The sequence below is a fragment of the Lagenorhynchus albirostris genome, chromosome 9 (assembly GCF_949774975.1).
Source record: "Lagenorhynchus albirostris chromosome 9, mLagAlb1.1, whole genome shotgun sequence".
In the NCBI taxonomy this organism is placed as follows: domain Eukaryota; kingdom Metazoa; phylum Chordata; class Mammalia; order Artiodactyla; family Delphinidae; genus Lagenorhynchus; species Lagenorhynchus albirostris.
The window spans coordinates 10,658,150-10,684,149 of NC_083103.1; the positions used below are offsets into that span (position 1 = coordinate 10,658,150).

At 38.9% G+C, this 26,000-nt stretch overlaps 2 protein-coding genes across 2 annotated transcripts in view; both read right to left on the minus strand.

The window, feature by feature from the left end:
• STX3 (syntaxin 3) overlaps nucleotides 1-26,000 on the minus strand; it is a 139,166-nt gene that overhangs the window by 13,461 nt on the left and 99,705 nt on the right. The window lies entirely within an intron of this gene.
• Nucleotides 90-25,131, minus strand: OOSP3 (oocyte secreted protein family member 3). Its single transcript, XM_060159460.1, has 5 exons — nucleotides 25,123-25,131; nucleotides 16,401-16,497; nucleotides 8,949-9,078; nucleotides 649-802; nucleotides 90-164 (listed from the first exon to the last, which is right to left on the minus strand). The coding sequence occupies exons 1-5, from the start codon at nucleotides 25,129-25,131 to the stop codon at nucleotides 90-92; spliced, it is 465 nt and encodes a 154-aa protein (XP_060015443.1).

Here is a 26,000-nt window from a genome sequence, read left to right on the forward strand (position 1 = left end):
GCACAGAAAAGTTCCAAAATCTATATTGATGGGTTTTAAAATTAAAGAATGCTATCGTAACAGAGTTATCAAGATTGCCACAGAATAATCTAGAACAGAACCACATTTGCACTCTCATGAACTAAAGAATGAGGCATTTTAAGTGGAAGTGACTGATGGGATGGCTTTGCCAGCAGAATAAAAAGACAGGGAGTTAATAAACAGCTGCAGTGTAGTTGCTGACACACTCAGTACAGAGAACACACTGACTAACACTGTGACCACGGAATATTGAGCATCTACTATGTGCTGGTCGTCAGAGGGAATGGTTGAGGAGATTGAGACACTTGACAATTTTTATCCCAGTAAAAGCTACTTAAAGTGAATGGTTTGCTTATCAGATCATGTTTAAACCAGACTGGAGATTTAATGAATCTGACATGATAACTGGGGTGAGGGAAGATTTATCAATAAGACCAGAACATATATAAACACATGGAAATAGCATTTTTTTCCTAAACATGATTGTAATTAATGTAAGATATCACGTAGACACCATTTAAAACAAAAACCAAAAAACCAAAACAAAAACACTAATTAGCAGAGCTTTGGGCTTTTTCTTTCCTTATATCAACCCCAGCACCTGCTGCCTGTTCTAAGGATCCTCACCGAGGAGTGTTGGAAGTATGGAATCCAAGGCAATTCTAACAGGTAAGGGTTGGTTAAGTTCCAGGAAGAACAAGAACTGGTAGAGGGAATATCATTTTTGAACTTTGTAAGATTGTTGTTGATAGTGCTTGGAGTGGCATCCAAAAATGGTGAGCTACAAGTTTTAAAGAAGAGAAAATCTGCACGTCGGGTTACATTTAAAAATAAACCATCGAGTCTCATTTTGGCTTGATTCATTGCTGTCCACCCTACTTTAATAGTCATAGGTTCAAGACCACCACCACGCTGCCCCTACTGGATTTTTTAAAAATTTTATTGAAGTGTAATTGACTTACAATATTATATTAGTTTTAGGTGTACAATCTATTAAAAATTGCATATTTTTCTAGATTATACTCCATAAAAAGTTATGAAATATTGACTATTTCCCTGTGCTGCGCATTATATCCTCGTAACTTATATTATACCTTGTAGTTTGTACCTCTTAATCCCCTTCACCTATGTTGCCCCTCCTCCCACTCCCTCCCCTTTGGTAACCACTTGTTCTCTGTCTTCGTGAGTCTGTTTTATGTTTGTTGTATTTTGCAGAGTCCACCCATCAACAGATGAATGGACAAAGAAGATGTGGTATATATATACAATGGAATATTAGGCATAAAAAAGAATGAAAATTTGACATTTGTGACAACGTTGATTTGGGGGGAGGGGGAGTGGGAATAACACTATTAAGAATTCCACCTCCGCCTCCCAATGACCCGCTATTGAAGAATCTATTCCCCAATATAGAGAGTGTTAGCTCTGATAGCCTTATGAAGCAGTTATCCAAAGACAGCTCTCACTAGCATAAAGTAAGAGTCCTAGATCTTTTAAATTTTCCACTCATAAAACACTAGAACAGTAAAAGGGTTATTTCATTGATCCTTAAAATATTAAAAAAAAAAGTTTGGGGGGGCCTACCTGGTGGCGCAGTGGTTGAGAGTCTGCCTGTCGATGCAGGGGACACGGGTTCGTGCCCCAGTCCGGGAAGATCCCACATGCCGCGGAGCGGCTGGGCCCATGAGCCATGGCCGCTGAGCCTGCGCGTCTGCAGCCTGTGCTCCGCAACGGGAGAGGCCGCAGCAGTGAGAGGCCCGCGTACCGCAAAAAAAAAACAAAAAAAGTTGAGGACTTTTTCCCAAAAGCCATAGGGTCATGGTATCTATATTAAACAAGCACCCGAATTCCCTTTTAGAAAAAAATCTTTTTCAATCCAATTATGTGCATTCGGGTGTACAGGATTTATCTAAGTTACCAAAATTGGAAAACATTAGGTCTTGTATAGAATAAAGAATTATAAACTGAAGTCAGAATTTAATTTCTTCTAAATGTTTGGCCTTAAAGAGTGGACAATGAGGGCTTCCCTGGTGGCGCAGTGGTTGAGAGTCCACCTGCCGATGCAGGGGACACGGGCTCGTGCCCCGGTCCGCGAAGATCCCACATGCCGTGGAGTGGCTGGGCCCGTGAGCCATGGCCGCTGAGCCTGCTCGTCCCGAGCCTGTGCTCCGCGACGGGAGAGGCCACAACAGTGAGAGGCCCGCGTACCGCAAAAAAAAAAAAAAAAAAAAAGGTCTATTTTGTCCCATTAGGTTTTCTCCAGGGGAGTGATTTTTTATTCAGTTCTCTGTTGTAACATAATGCAGAAAGAGGTCACTGGAAAAATTCCTTTAAGGTGTATTGTTTTCAGGTGAGTGTCACAGGCCAGCTGGTTCTCATTTTACTTTCTATGAACTACTTGTTAAAAGTAAAATGTTTATAGCACAGGGAGATCAGCTTCAGTGCTTTGTGACCACCTAGAGGGGTGGGGTAGGGAGGGTGGGAGGGAGATGCAAGAGGGAGGCAGGCAGACTCTCAACCACTGCGCCACCAGGGAAGCCCAAAAAAGACCTTTTTAATTGAAGTATACCATCTCACACAGAAGTTTTAATGAAATTGGAACAAGAAACAGATCAATTCAAGATGTAAGATCTTTACATTAAAGTCTCTTCCCATGGATTCTGAAGAGACTGTTTCCACAAAGACCACTAAGAAAATTCCAGCTCAGGCTTTGGACCATGGGTGCCACCAGTTAGCATTTCTGGAGACTGAAATTGTGAAATTGAAATGATGAATGGCCAGGCTAGAAACAAAGGCTACAGCTTCTATTTAATAATTTTACTCGGGAGATTTGGCTTTCAACATTACCACAGTGCTAGAAAGATTACAGAGAAGCACTTTTATGTAAAGCCATGATTGGAGTTTTGTGTCTTCTGACTACATGCTTACTGGGGAGACATTCAAAAACACTGTGTTATGGCAAAATAAAAATTTCCATAATCCTAACACAGGGACAACCTCTGTAAACACATTTAGGTGTATACTTTTGCTGTTACTCATTTTTAAATTGTCATACTGGATTACCATTTTTCAACCTGTTAATTTATACAATAAATATTCTCATGTAAATAAAATATTTCCAAGGACATTTAATAGGCATATAACATTCAGTAACGTGTTGCTATTAAATGTGTTATTTCAGTCAAAATTCTATTAATTGGGGCTTCCCTGATGGCACAGTGGTTGAGAGTCCGCCTGCCGATGCAGGGGACACGGGTTCGTGCCCCGGTCCGGGAAGATCCCACATGCCGCAGAGCGGTTGGGCCCATGAGCCATGGCCGCTGAGCCTGTGCGTCCGGAGCCTGTGCTCCGCAGCGGGAGAGGCCACAACAGTGAGAGGCCCGCGTACCACAAAAAAAAAAAAAAATTCTATCAATTGTATATAAAGTATGGAAAATGGATACTATGTGCTCCTTATTTCTCTTATTAATTAAAAATGTATTCAATAGTAAGTTCCAGTATAGCAGAATAAAGATCACCCAAAATTCACTTCTCCAAAAGGGAACCCTCCCTACACTGTTGGTGGGAATGTAAATTGGTGCAGCCACTACGGAGGACAGTATGGAGATTCCTTTAAAAACTAAAAATAGAGTTACCATGTCATCCAGGATTCCCACTCCTAGGCTTATGTCCAGAGAAAACTCTAATTCAAAAAGATACATGCACCCCAATGTTCATAGCAGCACTGTTTACAGTAGCCAAGACATGGAAGCACCTAAATGTCCATCGACAGAGGAATGGGTAAAGAAGATGGGGTATATACACACAGTGGAATATTACTCAGCCATAAAAAAGAATGAAGCATTGCCATTTACAGCAACATGGATAGACCTAGGGATTATCATACTAAGTGAAGTAAGTCAGACAGAGAAAGACAAATATCATACGGTATCACTTAATGTGTGAAGTTTACAAAATGATACAGATGAACTTATTTACAAAACATAAATAGACCCACAGACATACAAAACAAATTTATGGTTGCCAGAGTGGGAAAAGGTGGGGTAATGGATAAATTAGGAGTTTGGGATTAGCAGACACAAACTACCATATGCAAAATGGATAAACAACAAGGTCCAGCTGTATAGTACAGGGAACTAGATTCAATATCTTGTAATAACTACAATGGAAAAGAATCTGAAAAGAATATATATATATATAATGGAATCCCTTTGCTGTACATCAGAAACTAACAACATTGTAAATCAATTATATTTCAATTAAAATAAAAAAACACAAAAATTCACTTTTCTAAAAAATAAAAGACAAAAAAAACTGGCAGAAACTGTCAAATTTAACTTTCTTACAATTCTAGAAATTAACCTAAGGCTTGCAACCATCCAAGGAGCATGTATTCAAGACTAATGGTGGAATCTCACCGTTAGTGAGATTTGTGACATTCTAAGTTGTTCTATGCCAATTCCTATCTCCCCAACTCCATAGTAGCCATGAAAACCAACAGCCTAGCAGAACCCAAAGAACACAGAACAGTCTGGGGCTCCCTAAAATCCCATCCCCAGAGAACTGTCATTACTGGAGCTCTGTGGAAGTTTTCCTGAAACCCTGGTCTTAATTTGACTTAACTCAAAATATGCTCAATTTGAATAGACCTAGATCAAGTAAGCAGATTGAATTAATAATTAAACACTACCCACAAAGAAAAAATCCAAACCTACATGGCTTCACTGGTGAATTCTACCAAACATTTAAAGAATTAATACCAATGCTTCACAAACTCTCCCAAGAAACAGAAGAGGACAAAACTGCTCAACTCATTCTATGAAGCCAGTATTACCTGGATACCAAAACCAGACATCACAAAAAGAACTACAGACCGATATACTGTATGAATGTAGATATGAAATTCCTTAATAAAATACTAGAAAAGTGACACATAGACAAATGGAAAACAATAGGGAGAGCCCAGAAGTAAACTGTTACATATTATAGTCAATTAATTTATGACAAGCCAAGAATCCACATTAGGGAAAGTAGAGTCTCTTCAATAAATAGTATTGGGAAAACTGGACAGCCATATGCAAAAGAATGAACCTGGACCACTATATTACACCACATATAAAAATTAACCCAAAGTGGATCAAAGACTTGAACATAAGATCTGAAACCATAAAACTCCTAGAGGAAAACATAGGCAATATATTTCTTGACACTGGTCTTGGCAATGTTTTTTTTGTTTTGTTTTGGATCTGACTCCAAAAGCAAAGGCAACAAAAGTAAGAATAAACAAGTGAACTACATCAAACTAAAAAACTTCTGCACAGCAAAGGAAGTCATCAATAAAATTAAAAGGCAACCTACTGAATGGGAGAAAGTATTTGTAAATCATATATCTTATTAGGGGTTAATATCCAAAATATGTAAAGAACTCATACAATTCAATAAAAAAATCCAATTTTTAAAAACAGGCAGAAGATCTGAATAGACATTTTTCCAAAGACAACATGCAGATGGCCACCAAGTACATGAAAAAATGCTCAATCATCAGGGAAATGCAAATCAAAACCACAATGAGATATCATCTCACACCTGTTAAAATGGCTATTATCAAAAAGGCAAGAAATAACAAGTGTCAGTGAGGATGTGAAGAAAAGGGAACAACTGTGCACTGTTGGTGGGAATGTAAATTGGTGCAACCACTATGGAAATCAGTATGGAAGTTCCTCAAAAAAAATTAAAAATAGAATTACCATATGATCCAGAAATTCCACTTCTGGGTACTTATATGAAGAAAATGAAAACACCAATTCGAAAAAATGTCTGCACCCCACCATGTTCACTGTAGCATTGTTTACAATAGCCAAGACATGGAAACAACCTAAGTGTCTACTGATGAATGAATGGATAAAGAAAATATATACACACACATACACACACACACACACAAATGGAATATTATTCCAGGATAAAAAATAAAATCTCACCATTCACGACAACATGGATGGACCTTGAGGGCATTATGCTAAGTGAGATAAGTCAGATAGAGAAAGACAAATACTGCATGATCTCACTTATATATGGAAAGTATACATAACATACTTAAAAAGCAAAAACAAACAAAAAAACCCAAGCTCACACACAGAACAGACTGGTCAGACTGGTGATTACCAGAGGCAGGGATTGGGGGTGGGCAAAATGGGCGAAGAGGGTCAAAAGGTACAAACTTCCGGTTACAAAATCAATAAGTGATGGAGATGTAGTGTACAACATAGTGACTCTAGTTAATAATACTGTATTGCATATTTTCAGTATACTTTTAAGTATATCTTGAAAGTTCTCATCACAAAATATGAAAGTTTGAAGCTACGTGTGGTGATGCATATTAACTAGACTTATCATGGTGATCATTTTGTAATATATATATAAATATTGAATCATTATGTTGTACACCTGAAACTAATGTAATGTTATATGTCAATTATACCTCAATAAAAATTTTTAAAAAGAAAAGAAATTCATTCAATAAGTACATTAAAAGATATGCAATATCATTAATCACCAGGGAAATGCAAATCAAAACTACAATGATACCATTTCACACCCCTTAAGGTTACCAGAATCCAAAAGACAGAAAATAGCAAGTATTGGCAAGGATGTGGAAAAACCGGACCCTCATACACTGCATGTAAAATGCGACAGTCACTTTGGGAAAGTCTGGCAGTTCCTCAAAAATGTAGCATTACCATGTGACCCCGCAATTTAACTTCTACATATTTACCCAAGATAATTCAAAACTTGTGCACAAATGTGCATAGCAGCACTATTCATAATAGCCAGAAAGTGGAAACAACCCACGTGTGGTATATCCATACAATGAACTATTATTCAGCAATGAAAAGGAATTAAGTATTGATATATACAATATGGATAAACTTTGAATACATGCTAAGTGAAAGAATTCAGTCACAGAAGGCTACACATTACATGATTCCATTTATATGCAATGTCGAGAATATGCTAATTTATAGAAAGAGAAGTTAGATTAGTGGTTTCCAGGAGCTGGGGGAAAGCAGACCGGGGAGTGACTGCTAATGGATATGATGAGGTGCCTTTTGGGGGTGATTAAAATATTCTGGAATTACATAGTGTTGATGATTGTACATCTTTGTAAATATACTAAAACCACTATATTATACACTTTTAAATTTTTTAAATAAACTATTCTTCCCTACTCCATGACGGGTAGTTAAACCAAGTGATAAAGCCCTGCTTTTTTTTTTTTTTAATGCTAACTAATAGAATTCTAGATACTACCCTTTGATGGAAAATCTTCATAATAAATAAAAGTAAACCTGAGAAAGAAATGAAGCCACCAAGGGAGAGATCCTTTGTACCATATAACTTGTTCAAAGAATCTGACTTGGTAAGGTGTTAAATCAAAATCCCCCTCCCCCACCCCTCCACCCAGTCCTGGAACTTGAGAATTTTCAAAACCATAAACCAAATTGTTCCACACATACAAATCTATCCTTGAAAGTATAATTTCAAAAGGGTCTTGTAATACTGAAAACTTTAAAAATGGTTTCCATGCCCTAAGAAAATAACCTTTAAAGAAATCTGTAGCTCTGATGGGTTGTTTCATTTCATAGTTTTCTGTCCCTGTCATAACATTGTAGTTGATCTCTGTGCATCGCTCTTACTATCTCTTATTTAATTCTATAAACTTTGTAAAGCCATGCTATCAATCTTTTAGGCTTTGTTGTTTTTTCCCTTATGCCCATAGTAAGTCATGCTTTGAAATATGAGAAAGGTACATGAAGGCAAAAGAAATTAGAAATATGCGTACTTCAAAAAAGAAGTTGAATTAGCAAGTTTTGTGGATGTAAAGTAGTAAACTGAAGGAAACTGGAATTGTTTATATCACTCACAAACCACACACCTCTCAATAGATAGTTGAGTTATTCTCCATATAATGTTTCTCTACATACATATTTTTTTAGTTCATGTTGTAAAACCACTGCATGTTAAGTGCAAAGTCCATTTTTTCTTCCTCCACCAAAGGTCAATGTTGAATTGCCTGAAAGTTCCTGTCAGAAAATCCAGGTTCGTTCCCGCTCTCCCGCTCCTTAGTTCTATTACCTTAGACAAGTTACCTAGACTTGACTTCACTCTAGCTATATAACCACAAAGAAAAATGAAAAATAGAGGAGGTTGTACCACCAAGGATCAAAAAATTACAACCTTAGCCAATAACTCCAAGGAGTATATTTGAAAGGGCAATTATAGACCAAACTCATTCACGGACAGAGATGTAAAAATTATCAAAGTACTAGCAAATTCACCTCTCGTCAAACATTCTCAGATCTCTCCTTCTGAATCCCCCTAGTGCTTTCTATCTCTGACAAACATTGCAATCCACAATTTTCCATTGCCTCCTTCTTCCAAAGAAGGATGTAAATCTCAATTTACCAGTATCTAAGCTTCAGTCCTTCCTCTGTTGGACAGCTCCATGACTTGGGGTAAATTGTTAGCCTTTTTAGCCTCAGTTACTTAACATGAAAACTGGGAATGATACGTTCTTTTCAGTGTTTCTAGACTTTAGGAGATCTAAGGACCAAAGATGTATGAGTGGTTGAAAAGTCATAATAAAATATATGGCAATGTATTCTCCCCAATGGGCCATGAGCTTTTCAAGGCCAAGTCCTGGGCCCCATTGGTCTTTCTATTCTAAAAGTATCAAACTCAAGTGTCATAAAAATGAGCAGGTTCTTCACCTTTGGCTTTGACCTTGACTCCACCCATCTTGCACCAGCTAGGCACAGCAGCCACTGCAAGGTAAGATGGGGGGCGTAGTTTGTTATTGTGAAATGGTCACAGGTCTTACCTCTTTCTGAATCCCACACTCAATGACAAGATAATTAAACTCATACCCCTTCTCAGTTAGGCTGGTGACAGGACAGCCAGTTCTCAGAGACACTTCATCAGAATGCAAGAGGCGGCCTTGACCAAGGAGAGTCAGTGGAATAACAGTCCAGAATGTACAAGTACACCCTATGGACACTGTTGAAAGAATCCAAAAAAGAAAGATTCAGATAGAAATTTTTGTCCTAGAGGACACTGAAAGAAAATGTGAGCTTCTTATTAAAATATATATATAGATACATATATATATTTATCTATGTATATGTATATATACCCCTTAGAACACCCTTGACAGATGCAGTGTGATTGTTCAGATAAAGTCATAACAGTTGTGAGTGAAAATTAACCCCAGGTCAGACTTGCAGGCTTATCTGGAGACATCCTCCATCTCCTTCACCCAGTGCCATTTCCTTAAAAACTACAGACTTAAGCTAAACGTGGGATGCTATCTCTGCTTCACTTGCTGTGTGGGATGGGCCCCAGACTGGAGGAGCCTCAAGCTGGTACGATGGCCTTGGGTCTACATGACAAAACCAGTGTAAATGATGGGTGGGACATGAAAACAGCAGCTTCTCTGTAGCCTCTGGCCCTCCTCTAAAGCAGCCAAACACACCTTTTGTGGGTGAAGAGACAAAGGAAACCATATATTCGAGCAATATATGGTTCTGCCAATGTAATGAAGATCTGTACCTGCTGTGTCTCCTGCCCTGTATCCTTCTATAAAGCAAAATGAAGACAGTCTTAGATTAAAGCCTATTGGCGTCTGGTGAGTCTGACTGTGAAATCGAATCATCCACAGCCGTGGGCCCTCATTAATTCTACTACAAGGAATATATCCTAAGGAAGTTTTTAGATAGAGATGTAAAGGCATTCTTACAAATAAAGCTATCCATCACTATATTTTCATGATAAGGAAATACTAGAAATAAAAAAATGTTTAAAGTACTACATAGAAAGTAAACTTATCTAGTGACTTTTTTAATAAAGAAAGAGATATAGAGTTTAGGTGAGAAACAATGACTGTAAAGTAAGCCACAGTTCTGACACATGGACAAAGTAAGTGGGTTGCAAATAAAACAACAGATATTACCAAAAAAAAAAAAGAAAAGAAAAAAATCCCACTAACTCAAAAAGATACATGGACTCCAATGTTCATAGCAGCATTATTTACAATTGCCAAGTCATGGAAGCAACCTAAATGTCCATCAACAGACATGGTGTGTGTGTGTGTGTGTGTGTGTGTGTACACACATATACATATATACAATGGAATACTACTCAGCCATAAAAAAGAAGGAAATCTTGCCATTTGTAGCAACATGGATGGACTTGGAGGACATTATGCTAAGTGAAATAAGTCAGACAGAGAAAGATAAACACTGTATGATATCACTTATATGTGGAATCTAAAAATATAACAAACTAGTGAATATAACAAAAAGAAGCAGACTCACAGGTATAAAGAACAAACTAGCGGTTACTGGGGGTGGGTGCATTATAGGGGTGGGAGAGTGGGAGGTATAAACTATTGGGTGTAAAGTAAGCTCAAGATTGTATTAAACAACACAGGGAATGTAGCCAATATTTTATAATAACTGATTAAATGGAAAGTAACCTTTAAAATAGTATAAAAGATTTTTAAGCAGATATAAAAGATAACTTTATGACTTAGGAAAAATAAATGAGGAGAGAAAAATGAAGATCTTTGTTTCCACGCCTCGATTTAGAAGTAACACACAAACACTCAAATAGAGTTACAGATGTAGAAAACAAAATTATGGTTCCCAGGGGGTAAGGGGCTGGGGGGGATAAATTGGGAGATTGGGATTGACATACACACACTACTATACATAAACTAGATAATAAGGACCTGCTGTATATCACAAGGAACACTACTCAATACTCTGTAATAAACTATATGGGAAAAGAATCTAAAAAAGAGTGGATACATGTAAATGTATAACTGATTCACTTTGCTTTGCACCTGAAACTAACACAACATTGTAAATCAACTATACTCCAATAAAAATTTTTTAAATAAATAAATAAAAACAAGGGGACAGGGGATGACCAGAGATAGGGGGCTGGATGATGAGTAGATCAGAATGGGACATGGAAAAGAAAGCTGAAACTTCAAGCAGGGAAATCTTTTCCCCAAGGCAGGGTGAATGAGGTGGAGAGCTGTGCAGTGGAAAATACCTACATCTAAAAGGAAACATAAAAAATAGCTCTTGACATCCACCAGAGGGCAGACAGCAGAAGCAAGAAGAACTACAATCCTGCAGCCTGCAGAAAAAAAACCACATTCACAGATAGACAAGATGAAAAAGCAGAGGGCTATGTACCAGATGAAGGAACAAGATAAAACCCCAGAAAAACAACTAAATGAAGTGGAGATAGGCAACCTCCCAGAAAAAGGATTCAGAATAATGATAGTGAAGATGATCCAGGACCTCAGAAAAAGAATGGAGACAAAGATCGAGAAGATGCAAGAAATGTGTAACAAAGACCTAGAAGAATTAAAGAACAAACAAACAGAGATGAACAATACAATAACTGAAATGAAAACTACACTAGAAGGAATCAATAGCAGAATAACTGACGCATAAGAATGGATAAGTGACCTGGAAGACAGAATGGTGGAATTCACTGCCACAGAACAGAATAAAGAAAAAAGAATGAAAAGCAATGAAGACAGCCTAAAAGACCTCTGGGGCAACATTAAACACAACAACATTCGCATTATAGGGGTCCCAGAAGGAGAAGAGAGAGAGAAAGGACCCGAGAAAATATCTGAAGAGATTATAGTCGAAAACTCCCTAACATGCGAAAGGAAATAGCCACCCAAGTCCAGGAAGTGCAGAGAGTCCCATACAGGATAAACCCAAGGAGAAACTTGCCGAGACACATAGTAATCAAATTGGCAAATATTAAAGACAAAGAAAAATTATTGAAAGCAGCTAGGGAAAAATGACAACATACAAGGGAACTCCCATAAGGTTAACAGCTGACTTCTCAGCAGAAACTCTACAAGCCAGAAGGGCGTGGCATGATATACTTAAAGTGATGAAACGGAAGAACCTACAGCCAAGATTACTCTACCCAGCAAGGATCTCATTCAGATTCAATGAAGAAACCAAAAGCTTTACAGACAAGCAAAAGCTAAGAGAATTCAACTACACCAAACCAGCTCTACCACAAATGCTAAAGGAACTTCTCTAAGTGGGAAACACAAAAGAAGAAAAGGATCTACAAAAACTAACACAAAACAACTAAGAAAATGGTCATAGGAATATACATATCGATAATCATCTTAAACGTGAATGGATTAAATGCTCCAACCAAACGACACAGGCTTGCTGAATGGATACAAAAACAAGACCCATATACATATGCTGTCTACAAGAGACCCACTTCAGACCTAGGGACACATACAGACTGAAAGTGAGGGGATGGAAAAAGATATTCCATGCAAATGGAAATCAAAAGAAAACTGGAGTAGCAATACTCATATCAGATAAAACAGACTTTAAAATAAAGAATGTTACAAGAGACAAGGAAGGACACTACATAATGATCAAGGGATCGATCCAAGAAGAAGATATAAAAATTATAAATATATATGCACCCAACATAGGAGCACCTCAATACATAAGGCAACTTTTACCAATGGACAGATCATCCAAAATGAAAATAAATAAGGAAACAGAAGCTTTAAATGATACAATAGACCAGATAGATTTCATTGATATTTATAGGACATTCCACCCAAAAACAGCAGATTACACTTTCTTCTCAAGTGTGCACGGAACATTCTCCAGGATAGATCACATCTTGGGTCACAAATCAAGCGTCAGTAAATTTAAGAAAATAGAAATCATATAAAAAATATATTCTGACCACAGCGCTATGAGATTAGAAATGAATTACAGGGAAAAAAACGTAAAAAACACAAACACATGGAGGCCAACACATGGAGGTTACTAAATAACCCAGATCACTGAAGATATCAAAGAGGAAATCAAAAAATACCTAGAGAAAAATGACAATGAAAATACAACGATCCAAAACCTACGGGATGCAGCAAAAGCAGTTCTAAGAGAGAAGTTTATAGAAATACAATCCTACCTCAAGAAACAAGAAAAAATCCCAAATAAAAAATCTAAGCTTACACCTAAAGGAACTAGAGAAAGAAGAACAAACAAAACCCAAAGTTAGCAGAAGGAAAGAAATCATAAAGATCAGAGCAGAAATAAATGAAATAGAAACAAAGAAATCAAAAGCAAAGATCAATAAAACCAAAAGCTGGTTCTTTGAGAAGATAACCGAAATTGACAAACCATTAGCCAGACTCATCAAGCAAAAGAGGGAGAAGACTCAAATCAATAAAATCAGAAATGAAAAAGGAGAAGTTACAACAGACACCACAGAAATACAAAGCATCCTAAGAGACTGCTACAAGCAACTCTATGCCAATAAAATGGACAACCTGGAAGAAATGGACAAATGCTTAGCAAGGTATAACCTTCCAAAACTGAACCAGGAAGAAATAGAAAATATGAAGAGACCAATCACAAGTAATGAAATTGAAACTGTGATGAAAAATCTTCCAATAAACAAAAGTCCAGGACCAGATGGCTTCACAGGTGAATTCTATCAAACATTTAGAGAAGAGCTAACATCCGTCATTCTCAAACTCTTCCAAAAAACTGCAGAAGAAGGAACACTCCCAAACTCATTCTATGAGGCCACCATCACCCTTATACCAAAACCAGACAAAGATACTACAAAAAAAGAAAATTACAGACCAATATCACTGATGAATATAGATGCAAAAATCCTCAACAAAATACTAGCAAACAGAATCCAACAACACATTAAAAGGATCATACACCATGATCCAGTGGGATTTATCCCAGTGATGCAAGGATTCTTCAATATACGCAAATCAATCAATGTGATGCACCATATTAACAAATTGAAGAAGAAAAACCATATGATCCTCTCAATAGAGGCAGAAAAAGCTTTTGACAAAATTCAACACCCATTTATATAAAAACTCTCCAAAAAGTTGGCATAGAGGGAACCTACCTCAACATCATAAAGGGCATATACAACAAACCCACAGCAAACATCATTCTCAATGGTGAAAAACTGAAAGCATTTCCTCCAAGATCAGGAGCAAGACAAGGATGTCCACTCTCACCACTATTATTCAACATAGTTTTGGAAGTCCTAGCCACGGCAATCAGAGAAAAAAAAGAAATAAAAGGAATACAAATCGGAAAAGAAGAAGTAAAACAATCACTGTTTGCAGATGACCTGATACTATACAAAAGAATCCTAAAGATGCTACCAGAAAACTATTAGAGCTAATCAATGAATTTGGTAACATAGCAGGATACAAAATTAATGCACAGAAATCTCTTGCATTCCTATAAACTAATGATGAAAAATCTGAAAGAGAAATTAAGGAAACACTCCCATTTACCATTGCAACAGAAAGAATAAAATACCGAGGAATAAACCTACCTAGGGAGACAAAAGACCTGTATGCAGAAAACTGTAAGACACTGTTGAAAGAAATTAAAGATAATACCAACAGATGGAGAGATATACCATGCTCTTGGATTGGAAGAATCAGTATTGTGAAAATGACTATACTACCCAAAGCAATCTACAGATTCAATGCAATCCTTATCAAATTACCAATGGCATTTTTTACAAAACTAGAACAGAAAATCTTAAAATTTGTATGGAGACACACAAGACCCCGAATAGCCAAAGCAGTCTTGAGGGAACAAAATGGAGCTGGAGGAATCAGATTCCCTGACTTCAGACTATACTACAAAGCTACAGTAATCAAGACAATATGGTACTGGCACAAAAACAGAAATATAGATCAATGGAACAGGAGAGAAAGCCCAGAGGTAAACCCACACACCTATGGTCAACTAATCTATGACAAAGGAGGCAAGGATATACAATGAAGAAAAGACAGTCTCTTCGATAAGTGGTGCTGGGAAAACTGGGCAGCTACATGTAAAAGAATGAAATTAGAACACTCCATAACACCATACACAAAAATAAACTCAAAATGGATTAGAGACCTAAGTGTAAGACCAGGCACTATTAAACTCTTAAAGGAAAACATAGGAAGAACACTCTGACATAAATCACAGCAAGATATTTTTTGATCTATCTCCTAGAGTAATGGAAATAAAAACAAAAATAAACAAATGGGACCTAATGAAACTTCAAAGCTTTTGCACAGCAAAGGAAACCATAAACAAGACGAAAAGACAACCCTCAGAATGGGAGAAAATATTTGCCAATGAATCAATGGACAAAGGATTAATATCCAAAATATATAAATAGTTCATGCAGCTCAATATTAAAGAAACAAAGAAGCCAATCCAAAAATGGGCAGAAGACCTAAACAGACATTTCTCCAAAGAAGACATACACATGACCAAGAGGCACATGAAAAGCTGCTCAACATCACTAATTATTAGGAAATGCAAACCAAAACTACAATGAGGTATCACCTCACACCGGTTAGAATGGGCATTATCAGAAAATCTACAAACAACAAATGCTGGAGAGGGTGTGGAGAAAAGGGAACCCTCTTGCACTGTTGGTGGGAATGTAAATTGATACAGCCACTATGGAGAACAGTATGGAGGTTCCTTAAAAAACTACAAATAGAATTACCATCTGATCCAGCAATCCCATTACTGGGCATATACCCAGAGAAAACCATAATTCAAAAAGACACATGCACCCCAATGTTCATTACAGCACTATTTACAATAGCCAGGTCATGGAAGCAACCTACATGCCCATCGACAGACGAATGGATAAAGATGTGGTACATATAAACAATGGAATATTACTCAGCCATAGAAAGGAACGAAATTGGGTCATTTTTTGAGACGTGGGTGGATCTAGAGACTGTCATTCATACAGAGTGAAGTAAGTCAGAAAGAGAAAAACAAATATCGTATATTAACACATATATGTGGAACCTAGAAAAATGGTAGATGAACCGGTTTGCAGGGCAGAAAGTGAGACACAGATGTAGAGAACAAAGGTATGGACACCAAGGGGGGAAAGCCGCGGGGGGTGGGGGTGGGCGTGGGCTGAATTGGCCGATTGGGATTGACATGTATACACTGATGTTTATAAAACTGATGACTAATAAGAACCTGCTGTATAAAAATAAATAAATAAAATTCAAAAATTAAAAAAAAAAATAGCTCTTCTCCCAAGCATGAGGATAAACTAGATAAATCACTTGCTTTGGGAGGGTGCGGAGGTAGAGGGAAAAAAGAGAGGAAGCAACACCACTACAGAAGTCAGGAAAATAAAATGGCAAATCACTTCTACTCAAAACAGCACAGAGCAAAAGACCCAGCAACCTCTACACCTTCAGCAAAACATGAGTGCTGCTCTAGTACCTGACTCTTCCTCAGAAAACGCCGAAATTATGCAGAGAAGTAAAGATGATCGGAACCCCACAGAAGCCTTCACGATGTCAGCTCCCAACCAAAGACCCTGGAAAAACACAGGATATCGGTAGCACCTGGCCTGTTTTGAATACTTTTATAGCCAATGCCACACCCAGCTGACTGCATTTACAAGTCACTTTGTGCTGATTGATTTTATTTTCCAGGAATATGGATTGTTTTTGCTGATTCAAATTGCTTAATATCTGGAAAATAGGGAAAGCACAAAGAACGAAATTAAACTCTTTATAAAAGCCACCATGTTTTATATTCAGAGAAAGACTTCTTTCTACCACCTGAAACTTGACATTCTCCTGATCACTCCAGTACAGAAATCAGGAATGCAAAGAAAGTACCACCACAAACCTTTGAGAATGTGACTTCTCCAGGCCCTCTGAAGTTCCTGGGAGAAGAAGAAGTTCCTGAAATTCCAGAGTGTCAATGTGTGTTTATTGAATTGTTGGGGAATGACATTTAGGGAGATATTTTAAGCCAGTAGTTTTCCAACCTTAGCAGGATCAGAATCACCTGCAGGGCTTGTTAAAACACAGATTGCTAGGCTGTGCCCCAGATTCTAATTCGAGGCTGCCATGGGGCCTAAGAATGTGTTTCTGAAAGTTCCAGGTGATGCGGATGTGCCAGTCCCAGGACCACACTTTGAGAACCACTGACTCAGATAAAATTACTTTAGAGAACCACATAGTTCAATGGCTCACAAACTTCAGGTTAATTATCAAAATTATCAGGAGGGTTATTTAAAAATGTAGATGTCGGGCTTCCCTGGTGGCGCAGTGGTTGAGAGTCCGCCTGCCGATGCAGGTGACACGGGTTCGTGCCCCGGTCCGGGAAGATCCCACATGCCACGGAGCGGCTAGGCCCGTGAGCCACGGGCACTGAGCCTGTGAGTCCGGAGCCTGTGCTCTGCAACGGGAGAGGCCACAACAGTGAGAGGCCCACATACAGCAAAAAAAAAAAAAATGTAGATGTCTTAGTTCCACTCCAGTCCAATGGGATCTAATTGTAGCTGAAAGCTTTAGAGTACATCTGAATCACTGCAGGTTCTTCTGAAAAAATGTACATTTCTAGAGTCTAAACCAGAGGGACAAGGCCCAGGAATCTGCATTTTTAACAATTGCCCCAGGTGATTCGTGGAGGCTCATACTTTGAGAAACCTGGAGCAGAGGTCCTCAGGACTACTGATGAGGGAGGGAGGGAGGGAGGCCTCCAGTTCTCCTTCAGTGATTTCCATTTCATTTTCATCTGTTTTACATTGGAGCCTTTTTTTTTTAACCACCAACGTTATAAATCCTCTATGTCCTTTGAAGTGTAAGATCTTAATATTAAATTAGAAACTAGATGTGACTAGAGGTTGCTCCATAAATGTCATCTTTGATACACCAATGAGGAATAAAAAAGTAGGATTCCAAATCCTACTTCCCTTCATATATTCTCCTGGTATTTCCAACACCTATATAATATAAATGCTATAAATGTAAAACAAATGTTTTATAAAATTATACATTTACAAATGTAACACATTTATGTTATTTGTGCTAGTAGTTGTGCTCTTTTGAGGATCTGGAATGATCTAAAAGAAAACAGAGAGACCAGTCCAACCAGCATGATACTGGACCTAATTCCAGAATCGGCAACCTGAACAAAAAGCCTTTCCATAAGAGGGAAGAAAAACCTTCACACGAGGCAGCACTTCCCTCCTCCCAACTGTAGCTTCTTCTAGACATCCACACATTATAATAGGAAAAAAGAGGTGGGATAAATCAGCATGCCACCAGGCCATTTTGTACCACCTCCAGATCTGGGAAGGAAGGACCTCTGCTCATGACTCAGGCTCTAGAGGGCTTCACTCTGGCCTTCTCCACTGTGCCCTTCGCCTGGGGGAGAAGATGTGTTGGATCAAGAGGACAAGCCACCCAGAGCCCAAACCTCCAGAATTTTCTACCCAAATGGCCCTCATTTCACACCCAAGGCCCACATGAGTCTCTCCCCTGAGTCTGTCCTCCCTGGTGTGGGTACCCCTTGGCCCAGTGGGTGACCAAAAGGTAGTTGCCTACTAGAAATATGACCAGAACTTGGACACGTCATTTGTAGTGTCCACACCCATGCTCTCCGTGTGTGTGGGGCCCCTCACAACACAGATTGGAGTGGGATTGGGAAGAGAGGAGAAATTGGGCCACAGGCTATGGGTGGGCCATAAGCGGAGTGGAGATAGATGGTGGCTCTCACCACATTGCAATGTTCCAACACAGAACTCTGAGGACTCTGAAAATTCCAAATTAAAATCTGCCTTTCTATCTCATTATGAAAGTTGGTTCATCAAAATAGGAGGTCAGAACATATCTTGTTTAACAGTTTCTTTGATTGATTTATAAGTTTTATAAGATATCTGGAACATGTGCCTCCACTTGTACCCTTGCTCCTGTCCCCATATATGCTGGATAGGAATGGACCTGGGCCACTTGGGCTCAGCTCAGAGTAGCTGGTCCTGGGCCATATCTACTGATCTCCTTGGAAGCTCTTAGGACCTTGTCTAGCTCTGCCAATGACCGTGAAGGACCTGGATTTTACTAGACTTCTTTGTTCACCCCTCAATGTTCACCTCTAGTAAATCAAGCAAATAAACGGAATTACATAAGTCGTGTTTAACAGCATGTACAGAGGCGAAACAAAAGGAGTACAGATTATCTCATAGTGCATTTACCTGATTAGATAAAGAAATACTGAATAATAGATGACTCTAATGTACTTAATACTTGGGTGACCTTGACTTCAGACCCTAGATGCTTAAATCCTGAATTCTCTCTCAGTCTTGCTGGAAACCTCCTCAATCTTCTACTTTTATTTTCTAGTTTGTTCCTATGTAAACTTCTAACATTTATCGCAGTGTGATTATAGGCCAATACATGTTATTAATTTATTATTTGGTTTAAGCATCTGGGGCGGTTCCTTTCAGCAAATATTTGACAACCTCTCATGTAGCAGGCATTCTGCATGGTGCAGTAGGAGATACAATGGTGAACAAGGAAGATTGACCCTTGCCTTTGAGGAGCTCACTGTCTGGCAGGGAAACAAACACAGTTAAGAAATATTGATAATTCTGCAAATAACTAATTGCATTTCTCGTATGTGCTACAAAGGAAAGTACAGAGTGCCAAGGGTGTAGATAACAGAGGAACATAACCAAGTCTGGAGGTGCCATGAGAGTGTCCCTGAGGAAGTACAGCTCCCCTTAACCACAAGGGATGCCTGAAACAGAGGATAGTACCAAACCCTATATATACTGTTTTCCCTATACGTACATAGCTATAATAAAGTTTAATTTATAAATTAGGCACAATAAGAGATTAAGAACAATAACTAGTAATAAAATAGAACAATTATAACAACATACTGTAATAAATGGTAGGTGAATGTGGTCTCTCTCTCCCAGGATACCTTATTGTAAGAATGTAATGCCTTTTCCATTTTAAGGAAGCACTTTTCATGCACTGTGGCCTTCCCTTTTGCAGTTTGAGGTGGCTAGGTAGACTTGATCCTGGGTGAAGCCTACTGGGCCTCAATAGTTTGATCATGAATCTGTATCCAACCTCACTGGTGCTGGTAGAGCAGAGTAGACATCGCTGGCAGGAGATTGGAGGGTGGGAGAAAAGGAGGATCTAGGGTATTTCTCCCCCTTAATCTCTCCTCATGAGACATCTCCAGTGAGGGTACCCCTGCCAGGCAGCACTACCTTCCACAGTTCCATGGCTTCCGTTGGCCCCTCCAAGTCTAGGGTAGTGACAGTCTGCAGTTGCTAAACTCTGGGGTGCCTCATCTTCTCCTATTTACTCTTTCAGCTCTTCTAAAACCCCTCGTTATTAGCAGAAAATGAGATATTAATAATCTGTGGCACGTGGTGGCATCACACTACTTAATTTGCCACCCGTTGCTTCTTACGATGATGAGCCAGTTGAAGGCAAGATTTTTGAAGGTCGGTTAGCTTCTGCAGTTGGCTGTGATAGCGACAGGAATGATTTAGGAGAATATGGGGTGAGATGGCTACTTCTGACGTCATGGACCAGCTTACAGGAATAAAATTTGAAGTTCAAGATCTTAAGTTCTCTGTTTGACTTATGTTCAGAAAACCAGAGAACATCTATACAAGCCTGACAAGATGTCATTATTTCTTATACCCACAGGCCAGAGGAGGCTGAGAATTAATGCCAAGAGCTAACTGTACAGCTTGCAGAATTATAATGCAAGTATAGCTTACAGCCCACCAAAGTCTCTGTTGTAAGGATTTGATCATTGACTAGGAAGGAGTGGGACCCTAAGAATCAAGATAGGTATTTTGAATATACTTGAAAGGACCTGAGAATCTTAATCATCTAATCAATTTGAAACTTTCTTGTTAAAAGAATTAGCTTCTCCTATCCTGGCTGAACAGCCTAGGCTTCCTTTGCTTAAAGACCCTATAATAATCTAATTTGCGGCAGTTTTCCTGCAAGGATACGGCTGTTCTCCTTAAAGCCTAGACCTATGACCACTCATTGTCTCTGGAACCATCACTAGGGTTAGATCCCACTATGCCCCAGGAAGACAAGTGCAAAGTTTGATCCAACAGGAGACAGCTTAAACACAAAAATAATTACGAGATCTTTCTAATTTACATTTGCAGAAACCTAGGGAAGATATTTGGAATTGGATTCTTGGCATATTAGATCAAAGAAAACAGAATATAATGTTGGATCATGAGAAATATTAATGTAGATGCAGTTATCAGAGACTACGAATTGTGCTAACTTTAGCTATAGGAAGTGACCCCAACATTTTACTTGGTTGAAAGCTGGACTTAATAGTGACCTACATTAGGAAGAATGAGAGGCCAGAAATGCACTGTCAGATGCTTAAGGAGATGGGAATGTTGAAGAGAATTTATGTCATGTGCAACCCACTCACCTAGCCTCTCTCTTCCTTGGGAAAGTCCAGAGAATACTCTCCTAAATACAGTATGCTAACACATATATATGGAATTTAAGAAAAAAAAAATGTCATGAAGAACCTAGGGGTAAGGCAGGAATAAAGACGCAGACCTCCTAGAGAACGGACTTGAGGTTATGGGGAGGGGGAAGGGTGAGCTGTGACAGGGCGAGAGAGAGTCATGGACATATACACACTAACAAACGTAGTAAGGTAGATAGCTAGTGGGAAGCAGCCGCATGGCACAGGGATATTGGCTCAGTGCTTTGTGACAGCCTGGAGGGGTGGGATAGGGAGGGTGGGAGGGAGGGAGACCGCAAGAGGGAAGAGATATGGGAACATATGTATATGTATAACTGATTCACTTTGTTATAAAGCAGAAACTAACACACCATTGTAAAGTAATTATACCCCAATAAAGATGTTAAAAAAAAAAAAAAAGAAATGAACTAGTGATGGGAAATGGATGAGAATGATAGTGAGAGACTTGACCATTGAAATTATCTCAGTCAGTCTGATGTGATCCTAAATTAGCCAAGATTAGATGACACTACTTAACCATCAAAGATAAGGTTGGAGCAATTACTATAACTGGTAAGAGAACCAGAGTGACAATAGAAGTGTTTTGACTGATAGACATCAGCTAATGAATAATGAGGTAGCTAGAAATGAAATAGATGGTCAGCTTACAAAAGTATTGCTTGAACTATATAACTGGAAAAAATTCTAAGTATCACATGTCAGTTATCGACTGCTGTGTAACTAATCACTCCAAAACCTAGTAGATTAAAAATCATTTTCTCACAAATCTATGGGTCATCAATTTAGGCTGGATTTAGCTGGATAGTTATTCTATTAATTTTGCCTGGGGTTATTCATGTTATTTTATTCATCTGGTGGCTAAACTAGTGCAAAATGATCTAGAATCACCTCACTCCTTGGCAGGGGTTGGCAGGCTGACAGCTAGACTGTCTCAGTTCTCCACAATACGGCCCTTCCATCAGGCTAGCTCATGTTCATACACACGGTGGGTCTCCAGATTCACACAACAGAACGCAGTGCAAAAGCAACTTTCAACCTTCCACTTTCATCATATTTGCTAACTTCCTATGGACCCAAGTAAGTCGCATGACCAAGCCCAAAGTCAAGTCTAGGATTAAGGAGATCTCCTGTATGGAAATATAAATTTTACAGACGTTAGTATACAGGTGTCACATAAAGCCTTGAGATTTAACGAGATCCAGGAACTGAACCCTAGAATATTACAACTTTTAGAAAATCAGGCAGTTACGAGGAACCAGCAAGAGAAAACGAAAAAAGGATCACTCAGAAAGGCAGGAAAAAAACTCCATAGGGCTTCCCTGGTGGCGCAGTGGTTGAGAGACCGCCTGCCGATGCAGGGGACGCGGGTTCGTGCCCCGGTCCGGGAAGATCCCACATGCCGCGGAGCATCTGGGCCCGTGAGCCATGGCTGCTGAGCCTGAGCGTCCGGAGCCTGCGCTCTGCAACGGGAGAGGCCACAACAGTGAGAGGCCCGCGTACCGCAAAAACAAAAACTCCATAAAAGGATGGTGTTCCAGCCAAGTAAAGTAAGTATTTGAGAAGAAAAGAGCAATCAATCATCAGGTGAGGTAAATGAGAATTTTAAATTCACAATGAAAGCAGCAGTGTGGAAGGGACTTTTTTTTTTTTTTTTTTTTTTTGCGGTACGCGGGGCTCTCACTGTTGTGGCCTCTCCCATTGCGGAGCACAGGCTCCAGACACTCAGGCTCAGCAGCCATGGCTCACGGGCCCAGCCACTCCGGGACATGTGGGATCTTCCCGGACCGGGGCACGAACCCGTGTCCCCTACATCGGCAGGCGAACTCTCAACCACTGCGCCACCAGGGAAGCCCTGGAAGGGACTTTTGATCTCGATAAGACCAGTTTTAGTGAAAGGGTGAGGGTATTCAAGTCTAAATAGAATAGTTTTAAGCCAGAAATGAGAAAACAGTTTTTAGCTGCAGGACATTGCTTCTGATATAATAACTAGGAAAATATGACACATTTTTTTATTTTTCTCATTTTTATTGGAGTATAGTTGATTTACAATGTTGTGTTAGTTTCAGGTGTACAGCAAAGTGAATCAGCTATACATATACATATATCCAGTCTTTTTTTAGGTTCTTTTCCCATATAGGTCATTACAGAGTATTGAATAGAGTTTCCTGTGCTATACAGTAGATCATTATTCGTTATCTATTTTATATATAGTAGTGTGTATATGTCAATCCCTAACTCCCAATTTATCCCTCCCCCCCCTTAGATTGGAAAACTGTGGAAGTAATGCAGACTGAATGAATTAGAGGTAGTAGAATGTGACCAATAAACAGATCTGTCGACTGTAATGGACAACAGAGGTAAACCCATCGGTGATCAACATATCAACATTAGCAGAGGAAAAAAATGGAGGAAAAGATGTCATAATTAAGCCCATAGCTAAGGTGATATAGTCTCTTTTTTCCCAACTTTATTGAGATATAAATGACAAAAATTGTATATATATTAAGGTGAACAACAAGATGATTTGATATACATATATATTATGAAATGATCACCATAATCAAGCTAATTAACATTTCCATCATCTCACATAATACCATTTTTTTGTATGTGGGGGGAGAACACATAAGATCTACTCTTAGCAAATTTCAAGCATACAATACAGTATTATTAACTATAGGCACTATGCTGTACATTAGGTCCCCAGAATATATTCATCTTATAGCTGAAAGTTTGTACCCTTTGTCCAACATTTCCCTTTTTCCCCCAATCCCCAACCCCTGGCAACCACCATTCTACCATCTGCTACTATGACTTCGACTTTTTTTAGGTGCCACATATAAGTGATATCATACAGTATTTGTCTTTCTCTAATTTATTTCATTTAGCATAATGCCTTCAAGGTCCATCCATTTAGTGACAAATAGTAGGATTTCCTTCTTTCTCATGACTGAATAATATCACATTGTGTATATATACCACGTTTTCTTTATCCATTCATCAGTTGACGGACACTTAGATTGATGCCATAATCCTGGCTGTTGGCAACAACGCTGCTAAGAATGTAGGAGTACAGATATCTCTGAGATACTGTAACTGTGCTTGTTTTTCAACCAAAGAATGGTTAATAGTTAAAGCTCAGGGGTTTGGTGGACTGGTTCCTGTTTCACTTTGAGTTTTTTGCTCTGTTTCTGCCTTTGTTCTTGTTTTTACAGAAATATATGACCACTGACCCATAGAACAGATATGCTGATCTGGACAATGTAATGACCACACTCAAGTTCTAATATCAGCAAGGTACTTCGTGATTAGTGTACACATCTCCGAAAACAGAAGAGCAGCCTACCCCCAGCAAGTAGCCTGCAGCCCTTTCCCTCTTCCCTTCTTATATAAATCCTGGCTAACACTTGAAGAGTTGGGAGTTGGTTCTTTCAGACAGTAGTCCACTTTCTCCCCAGGTTGTCGGCTTCCTTAAAATAAAGCTACTTTTCCTTTACCCAACACTTGTTTCTCAGTGTTGGTTTCTTGACCAACAAGCAACAGAAACTGAGTTCCACCACAATACAGATTTCATTTCCTTTGGATATATGCCCAGAATTGAGATTGCTGAATCAAAAAATAGTTCTGTTTTTAACTTCTTAAGAAAATGCCATACCGTTTTCATGATGACTGTACCAATTTACATTCCCACCAACATGGCACAGGGGTTCCCTTTCCTTCAAATCCTCACCAACACTTGTTACCTCTTTTCTTTTTGACAATAGCCATCCTAACAGGCGTGAGGTGACATCTCACTGTGGTTTTGATTTGCATTTCCCTGACGATAGTGATGTTGAGCACCTTTGCATGTACTTACTGGCCATTTGTGTATCTTCTTTGAAAAATATCTGTTCAGGTCCTTTGCCCATATTCCAGTGGGATTATTTGGGTTTTTTGCTATTGATCTGTAGGAGTTCCTTATATATTTTAGATGTTAATACCTTATCAGGTATATGGTATCTAATAAATATTTTTTCCCATTCCCTAGGCTGCCTCTTTATTTTGTTGATGGTTTCCTTTGCTATGCAGAAGCTTTTCAGTTTGATATAGTCCCGTTTGTTATTTTTGCTTTTGCTGTTTATGCTCTCAGTTGCATATACAAAAAAAATCATTGCCAAGACAAATGTCAAGGAGCTTCCTCCCTATGTTTTCTGTACATGTCTGTTAGGTCTACTTATTAGTTTCATTTGGTGGTGTCACGTTTGCCTGCTTCTTTGTGAACACAAGTCTGTTTCCTCTGGTTTGCTTTCTCAATACAGTCCTCCTTGATGGCTCCACTGGCGTTTTACAACCTCCTACCTGGAACCCATAGTTTCCACATAGGAACTTTTGTCCGTGGATGGCTGCTAAGGTTACTATTGCTGTGGGGTTATATATGAGAGACCTCCTATTCCACCATCTTGCTGACCCAGAGCAAACATTGTAAAGCCAAACAGAGTATTCTCTAATAGTTTTTGGAAGAACTATGATAGACAACATTTCCTACATGTAGCA

Coding starts and splice junctions, on each gene's coding strand:
- OOSP3 (XM_060159460.1), bottom strand. Junction 9,079..16,400: donor GTTTTCTGAGGAAGAGTCAG/GTACTAGAGCAG, acceptor TTCTTTCAACAG/TGTCCATAGGGTGTACTTGT. Junction 803..8,948: donor ACCAGCCTAACTGAGAAGGG/GTATGAGTTTAA, acceptor TAAAACTTGTAG/CTCACCATTTTTGGATGCCA.